The sequence below is a fragment of the Epinephelus lanceolatus genome, chromosome 6, assembly GCF_041903045.1.
Source record: "Epinephelus lanceolatus isolate andai-2023 chromosome 6, ASM4190304v1, whole genome shotgun sequence".
NCBI lineage: Eukaryota > Metazoa > Chordata > Actinopteri > Perciformes > Serranidae > Epinephelus > Epinephelus lanceolatus.
Genome location: NC_135739.1, coordinates 9,101,195 through 9,109,950, shown reverse-complemented (window position 1 = coordinate 9,109,950; position 8,756 = coordinate 9,101,195). Strand labels below are relative to the sequence as shown.

General features: G+C 38.7%; 1 protein-coding gene across 2 annotated transcripts in view; it reads left to right on the top strand.

The window, feature by feature from the left end:
- ryk (receptor like tyrosine kinase) overlaps positions 1–8,756 on the top strand; it is a 65,382-nt gene continuing 56,626 nt past the window's right edge. For both annotated transcript variants that reach the window (XM_033622381.2, XM_033622380.2), the window contains exon 1: positions 1–661. In XM_033622381.2, coding sequence (XP_033478272.1) covers positions 391–661 — 271 coding nt within the window. In that variant the 5' untranslated portion in view covers positions 1–390. The remainder of the gene's footprint in view (positions 662–8,756) is intronic.

The window sequence follows — 8,756 nt, the reverse complement described above, 5'->3', positions numbered from 1 at the left end:
GAGATAGTGAGGAGGAAAAAGCGACGGGAGGACAGACAGACCGTGGAGGGAGAAAGCTGGATGTATTAGCTTCTCTGCTACTTTAGGACACATTTTTCCTTCTTTCGTTTCCGCCTGTTGAAATCAAAGCGCCTCGATGCGGCGGTGTGTGTTTTGTGTGCTGGGAAAACGTCGTAAATCTTAACATTCAAACATTCACCGACAGTCTGACCGCGGACGGTTAGTTAGCACGACCCGACGAAAGTTAGCCTGCTCCGGCTAACTTAGTTAGCCTGCTCCCAGCTAGCAAGACAAGACAAAAAACAGGCTAGTGGAAAAAGGAGTGGGAAAGTGGCGCTGCGGCGGAAAGTATCTCGTAATGTTGCCTCCCGGGATTAACTTCAGATACGGATGAGAAAGAAGTTGGCGAGTGGGGAACACCGAGAACAACCGACGGCCACTGATATGTTGGGGGTGATTCACGGCTCTGGCAGCCCGCCTGAGTCCCGAGGTTGGCCACACTCGGTGCTGTGGAGGCTCGGGGGCTTCTTCTTCCTCCTGCTGCTGGAAGGGGCCGGCTGCCTGGCCAACCCGAGCAGCACCTCTGGCTTCAACAACAACAATAACAACAACCCGAGTGTCAACATCTACATGAGCGTCGAGGAGGTGAAGAAGCTGCTGGGTAAGAAGGCCTACATGTAGAGTCAGCTGTCTGCAAACTTTGTGACCAGTGACTGAGTCAGGGTTACTGCCAAGATGGGCACACACACACACACACACACACACACACAGGGGATTTACTTTGAAATATTGGTGCTTAACCTAAACATTAAGAGTAGTGGAAGAAGTATTCAGAGCCTTGAGTAAAAGTACTAATACCACACTGTAAGTGTCAATATCACACTTAAAATACTCTGTCACAAGTAAAAGTCCTGCAAAATCTCAGCATCAAAATATACTTAAAATTGCAGCAGTGAAAGAAGTATCCAGATCCTTTACTTGAGTTAAAGTACTTATACCACTCCGTAAAAATACTCTGTTACCAGTCCTGCATTCAAAATATACTTAAATTACAGCGGTTGGAGAAATATTCAGATGCTTTACTTAGGTAAAAGTGTTAATACCACACTGTAAAAATACTCTGTTACAAGGAAAAGTCCTGCATTCAGAGTCTCAGCATCAAAATATACTTAAAATGCAGCAGTGGAAAAACGTATCCACATCCTTTACTTAAGTAAAAGTGTTAATACACTGTAAAAAATCTCTGTTTCAAGTAAAAGCCCTGCATTGAAAATCTTAGAATCAAAAGATACTTAAAGTGCAGTGGTGGAAGAAGTAGCCTGAACTTTTACTTAAGTAAAAGTACTAATACCACTCTGTATAAATACTCTGTTACCAGTCCTGCATTCAAAATATACTTGATGTGCAGCGGTTGGAGAAATATTCAGATGCTTTACTTATGTAAAAGTGTTAAAACCACATTGTAAAAATACTCTGTTACAAGTAAAAGTCCTGCAAAATCTTGGCATCAAAATGTACTGAAAAGGCAGTGGTGGAAGAAGTAGCTTTTACATAAGTAAAGGTACCAGTACCACACAAAAGGTATTCTGTCACAAGGGAAAGTCCTGCATTAAGAATCTCAGCATCAAAATATACTTAAAAGGCAGCAGTGGAAAAAAGTAATCAGGTAAAAGTATTAGCAATAGCACCACACTAAAATGACTTACAACTAAAAGTCCTGCAAAGTCTTGGCATCAAAATATACTTGAAGTACAGCGGTGGAACAAATATACAGATTCTTTACTTTAAGTCAAAGTATTAATACCACACTAAAATTATTCTGTCACAAGGAAAAGTCCTGCATTCAGAATCTCAGCATCAAAATATACTTAAAAGGCAGCAGTGGAAAAAAAGTACTCAGATCCTTTACTTGAATAAAATGACTAATACTACATTGTAAAAATACTCAGTTACAAGTAAAAGTACTGCAAAAGCTTAGCAGAAATATATGCCCTAAAGTGCAGTGTTGGAAAGAAGTATTCAGATCCTTTACTTGAATAAAAGTGTTAAGCAGGACTGTATAAGTAAAAGTTCTGCACTGAAAAATGTTACTGAAGTAAAAGTATTTTACTGTCAGCAGAAAAATGCACTTGAAGTATTAAAAGTAAAAGTACATAATAAAAAAAAATCCTCACTGATGAGAAGCTGGAAACAATCCTTTTTTACATAAAAATGACTGAAGGGATCGAAAATATTTCTGTCAATCAACTTATTATTATTGTGCTTAAAAATGTCAGCTGTACTTTAGGCCTTTCTGAACAATCATATTTTATAAACTCTTTTTACGTTTTAAAAACCTAAATTTGTAAAGTAACTAGTAACTAAAGCTGTCATTCATTTAATGTAGTGGAGTAGAATTATGAAGTAAGATGAAAAGAAAAGCCTCAAGTAACGTTCAAGTGCCTCAAAATTGTGATTAAGTACAGTACTTGAGTAAATTTACTTGTGCCAAAAGTAAAAATACTCATTCTGCAGAATGGATCATTTCAGAATAATATATTAGATTATCTGATGATAGTTTTTGATGCATTAATGTGTCATTGTTGCAGGTGGTTAAGTTGGAGCTGATTTCAACTGTTTTATAAACTGCTGGTAGCATAATCCATGATAATATAATTTATTAGTATCTTGTAACTAATGTTGTCAAATAAATGTATTGGAGTACAGAGCACAGCATTTGCCTCTAAAATGTAGTGGAATACGAGTATAAAGTACAAGTACCTCATAATTGTACTAAAGTAAATGTACTTCGTTAAATTCCACCACTGCATATTAAGAGAAAATGAAAGTAATGATAAATACAAGTGTTGCAAAAATCAAGAGACAAATGTAGAATAGAAATAATGATAATAAATCAACAAAAAAATACTAAAAAGGGACAATATATCTGAATAAAAATGAAAGAGTGGTGCGGGTTTTTCTTTAAGAAGTGGTAGTTATGTGCAGAAATATTGTTGAAGGAATGTGCAGAAGTGTTGTGATGCAGTTGTGTCAGTGTGTCCCTCACATCTGCACTGTAGGGAAACATTACAACCTACACTCATTGTGTTTAAAGAGCAGCCGTAGTGTTAAATACAACATGAGTCCATCTTAATTTGTAAATGCTCCCTGGCCCTCAGTGCAGTGTGTGACTTTGAGCCAAAATGCACAAGTTATGTTGTAAATCTGCAAAGTTAGCCATGATGAATAAATGAAAAAGTCACATTTAGCGTCAGAAATTGCAAATTTGTCATGACGAAGTAATGATGACATAACGGAAGAAAACAACATCACTTCTTATTTAAAATGCCTCATGCTGTGTGTGTACATAAAATTAATGTTTGCCATTAAATGGACCTCACACTATCACAGACATAGTTGACATGTGGGCAGTAATTGACTTGTATGAGCCGTGCTGTTGATATTAGCACCACTACAGTGATTAAGATGTAATACATGACAAATACTGTGCATATCATATCATGTGTGGATCTTAAATATTATTTAATATTCTCTCATACAATAAAACTCCAAAGTTCCATGATTAAGAAAACAGGCTTGAAACTGTTGTGTGTTTGGACGCTGGGCTGCATCAGCAAAGGTATGCTGATGTGTCATCAGGAATTTTAGACAGGGGGAAGTGACTAAGCCATACATTAAAAGAGCAACCAGAGCAGGGATGACTGTGGTTGAGTGTCAGAGTTAGGTTTTATAAAGTGAGCTGCAGGGAGGTGAGTGTGGTCCAGGGTGTTCATTGTGCTGTTGGAGTTCATTATGTGGCCGCACAAGATGCAAAGTCTTATGCGTGATTTGGGCCAGGCCATATTGAGCCACTTGTATTTGAGCTTTACTGTACATTAGGGCTGCGACTATTGATTATTTTCATGTCAGTTAATCTGTTGATTATTTTGTTTTTATTTTATTTTATTTTATTTGTAATTTTATTTTTATCAGAGAGAGAATCCTTTCAGCACAATTACACACACAAAAAACATGCACAATAACATGTGACGCATATATCCCTGATACAATAGCACCGAAACATATTCTCCCATCTATTGCGCTCTCTTTCCTTTTACAATATGCAAAATAAGAACATCTGAACAAAGGATGTCACACTTTTCCAAACCTTCATCACTCATTTTTCTATGGAGATCTACTCGCAGCATCTTCTTCCTCAGTTGTCTCAATAATTCATAGTCTGGTACTTCAAATCATGTAAGAAGGTACTTAGAGCAGTTCTGATCTCCGTGAGCTTATATATTTGATCCATTTTGACCACCATCTCTTGAATTTCTCTGATTGTAGTTTTGAAGGGAACGTCAGTCTCTCCATGGTATAGATTTCATGAACAGTTCTTTGCCAGTCTTCCAGTGTTGGTGTGTTTGGTTGTAACCACCTCCTTGTCACAGCTTTCTTCTCTCCAATCAGTAATATGCTCATTAAATATCTATCTGCTATCGATTGGGTGTACAATGCCATGGTACCCAGATACATTGACAGGACATCAAATGGAATAATAGTTTCAAATATGTATTCCAGACATTCATGAATGTCATACCAGTAAGACAAAAGTTTCGGACAGTTCCCAAAATAAATGATCATGGTTGGCTAAATTTGAACCAAACATCCTCCAACAATTTGTTCCAGCCTATTTTCTTGTTTCATTGATTTGTTGTTTTTGTCCCACAATCCAAAGGTAGTCAGTTTACGGTCATAGAGAAGTAAATAAACCAGAAAATATTCACATTTAAGAGGCTGAAATCAGAGGTTTTTGACTCTTTTTTTTTTTTCTTAAGAAATTATTCAAATAAAACACGCCAGGGCTGCATCTAAGTATTGTTTTCATAATCGTTATATCTGCCCAGTATTCTATCCAATAATTGATTCATTGTTTTGTCAATAAAATTGGAGAAAATAAACACATCCTGCATTCTTTGCCAGAGCCTGTGGTGGTGTCTGCAAATGTTTTTTTTTATTTTGTAACTAACAGTCTAAAAATCAAAGCATTTTAGTTTATTATCATATAGGCCTATGGCTAGGGTTACAGCGATATTCAGGTTTTAAGGTATATTGTGACGTGTGGATTGATGATTATCATCAGGGCTGCAACTCGTGTCGTTTATTTCTTCGATTAGTCGACTAATCATTTTATCGAAAAATGTGTTAAAATGTTGAAAAATGTTGGTCTGTCTCTCCCAAACCCAAAAACTATGTCATCTAAGGTCTTGTTTCGTACTCACGCCAAAGGGTTTTGGTTCACCGTCATGGGAGAGTGTGTAAAGCTGCCAATATTTGAATGTAAGAAGCTACATTAAGAGTATTTTGGGGTACTTTTATAGTACTTTTCTATGAAAAATGACTCAAACTGATTAGTCGACTACTGAAATAGTCACTGATTATTTTAATAGTTGTTGCAGCCCTAATTATCATATCGTGTCCATTTGCTTATCTTTGATATTAGAAAAAATGTCAACTATATTTCAGTCATTTTCAAAAGGGAGACTTTATGTACATACTTCCATTTTAAAAAAAGGTTTCAAGTTTCAATTATAATACAACTTTTGTCCAGCTAAAGATAACCCTTCTGTTTTCATTCCCTTAAGGGTCATTCTGACTGATAATAATATAAATTCTGTAATACAGTGATACTGTGAAATCACAATATTTTCTGAGATCACACCATGAAAATCTCATACTGTTGTTACCTTATGTAATGACAAAGAAAAGCAGCAAATCCTCACATTTAAGGAGCATTAAACCACCAAATGTTTGACTGTCTTTGCTTTAAAAATTACTCAGGCGATACTTTCCAACACACCTGTGTCTGAGATAGGAAAAATCTTTTGAAAAATCGCTCAAAAATTACTGAAATGATTATTCCATTAACAAAATAGTTTAATTAGCTAATCACTGCAGCTCTACTTTACATAAAGGTGAGATAAAAAACTTTCTAGACCTTCAAAATATACAGAATTGTGCTGTTTTAACGCCTCAATGTGGCTGCTCTTTAGTGTAGGTGTCCTCCTGGTGCCAGTGGGATTGAGCCAGTCTATGCATTGCTCCTAAATTGTTAATTTTGGGTTTACTGGAGATGTGTCAAGGGTGCAGTTTGGAGCCAGTCATTTCCCATGTGAGTGCCACTTTATGGTTTAATGAACGGGTAGAAGTGCTAGTGTGTGATGTCTCTGTGGAGGGAGGAAGCTGATGTTGCAGCTTTCCAAACTGACTAATGTGCTGCTGCAAATGAATGCATCATCATCTTTTAGTGAATCAGATGTGATTTGGTTGGACTCGATTCAATCTGTCCAGGATAAAATGTGTAGGGGTGTCCAGGTTTTGAACAGGAAGCTGTGTTGGCTAACTTGAGTTAGTCATCGCTGCCAGCTTGTTACTGTGTCAACTGAAGAGGCTGATTTTGGTCTCTGGCACTTTGACATTAAACTATCACTCATTGTGCTGTTTAAAACAAACATTTCAGCTCCTTTGCTCTTCTCTGTAATCTGACTGGTGTTGGACCGTGGGCTGACTCTGTCCCTTTTGGTTCCTCTTGTTCTCCATCATGCTATAGTTAATCTTCTGCTGCCAGACGAGGGCCTCTCTTGTGGTTTGCTTGAAACCTTGTCTGGTCGTGTGGAGAAATCTCTTAATGTTTGACAACTACGTGTGCGGAGCTGAAAGTATGTGTGTGGACAGAATCTTCCATGATGCAGTTGCAACTGTAGGAAAAAACATGTTGGAGAGAAGTGAAGCTGGCATCGACTTCACATTAGTGATATGCTGCTGGGGAGCCTCACTGCAGAGTCATGCAGAGATCTGAAGTTTGCAGCTGCAGCAGAGGTCGTGTAGCAAAACCACAGACTCATCAGTTAGCCTAATGGACGTAATGAATCAAAATGTGGATTCATATTTTTGCTGAATGAAAACTGATTGATCATGTGCATAGATGAGACATGACGTGTACTGTAACACACTCAAATGGTGAATGGATTCGACGTGTGTCACAACATCACTTGGCAAAGCCTGTGAACGATTTAATTTCCTCCACTGATTTCAGCCTGCTCGTCTGTTGGTGCCTAGATTAGGGTGCTGCTGCTTAGCACACAGTTTCTCAGTTTGTCTCAGTGCCCAGCTGCTACCAGCAATACATGCTCACATGCTCAGACATACATGCCTTCAACTTCCTGTGGACAAAAAAAGGAATGTAATCTCCTAAAATTGCTCTCTGAACCACAGTTGGCGTGTGTCTGTTTACAGGAGTTTCTGGAGAATCTTGCAGCCCGTTTACACCTGGTTTTATCACGCATCTTGTCTGATCCAATCACATGTGGAATGCTATGTCTGTCTGTTCACACCTGGCGTGAGAATGCATCTCGAGTGACCACTTGTGGTCGCATCTCACTTCCCTCGCTATTTGGAAATAATTACATGAATAATTTACGTTGGTTTTAACTGGCGGGAGCTTTGACATGCGATATACACACTTATAGCCTCAACTATTTAAAATGAGTATAATGCTGTTTAATTGTAGGGCTGCACACAGCATATACACCCTCTCTTTGCCTCGCTCTTTCTCTTTTCATCATGAGACACGCGCTGCTGCTGCGATAGTATGAGCTCTATGCTTGGGACAGTTGGTAGGAGTCCGACTGGCCACCCACACACAGTGACCAGGCTAACATGGCTAACCTTACCTACAGGTTATCAACAGAGTAAATAGCAAAGTCAAGCCGTGGGGGCATCAGATAAGCAAGGAAGTCAGCTGAGTAGGCAGTCCTTCAATGTTGACCAGGACAGATAGTGTAGTGCGGGGATGAAGTTTTTTTTTTTTGTATGTGAACGGCTCGTTTCTCCTCTGATACGCCACATACTGTGTGCCGCCATGGCTCGGCTGTTCAGGTACTTTTGGGCAGTCATGACAACAAGTTATTCACCTGGAGCCGGACTTCTCCGTCGCTGGTAAGTCATTATCATGCGCCGCCGTATTTGACAGGAATACATTCCTGTCCGTGTCTGTGACCCCCGTTCAACCCACAACCGGCGGGATTCGCCTTTTGTTTCTGCTGCTAGTTGAAATCTGTACTCACACAGCGTGATGAATGATTTATTTTGCTCGCACAAAACTATTTTTAGTCGCAGATGTGAGTGCGGTGACGGACGGAGTAAAATATTGCCACACTGCTGACGTTTTACTCCATCCGTCACCGCATGCTGTTTGATTGCGTTATCAAAACACGCCGCTATTATTTGGCCTTGCTTTTCACTTATTCCACCGAATACCGAATGTGTGTTCTTTTGCAATATTCGTCCGAATGTATTCGGTTACCGAATATTTGGTGCATCCCTATTTTGGATTAATTTTGGAAAACAAGCTCTATTGCTAACAAAGGTTTATGATAGTTACAAGTTTTCTTCAGCAAAATAATCTTCACAAATGAGCACCACTTAAATGTTTTTTATGCCTAAACGTTTTAAGCCTGAACTACATCACGGTCGCATGACATTAGCTTTGCCACCATCTCAAGGCTGTAAATTTGTCTTTGGCATGATGGTGTTCTGTAGTCTCATTTAGCCCCTTGTTAGCTTCAGAATTCGTGAGTGGGGTATTTACTGACATATTTTATGTTGTGGAACAAAATGTGAAAGTCTCTTTAGCTCATGTCAACCACAGACCTTATTTCAGGCATCTAACTGAAGACCCAGTGACTTAAAGATGAGTGAACCAAGAGTGCTAAAAT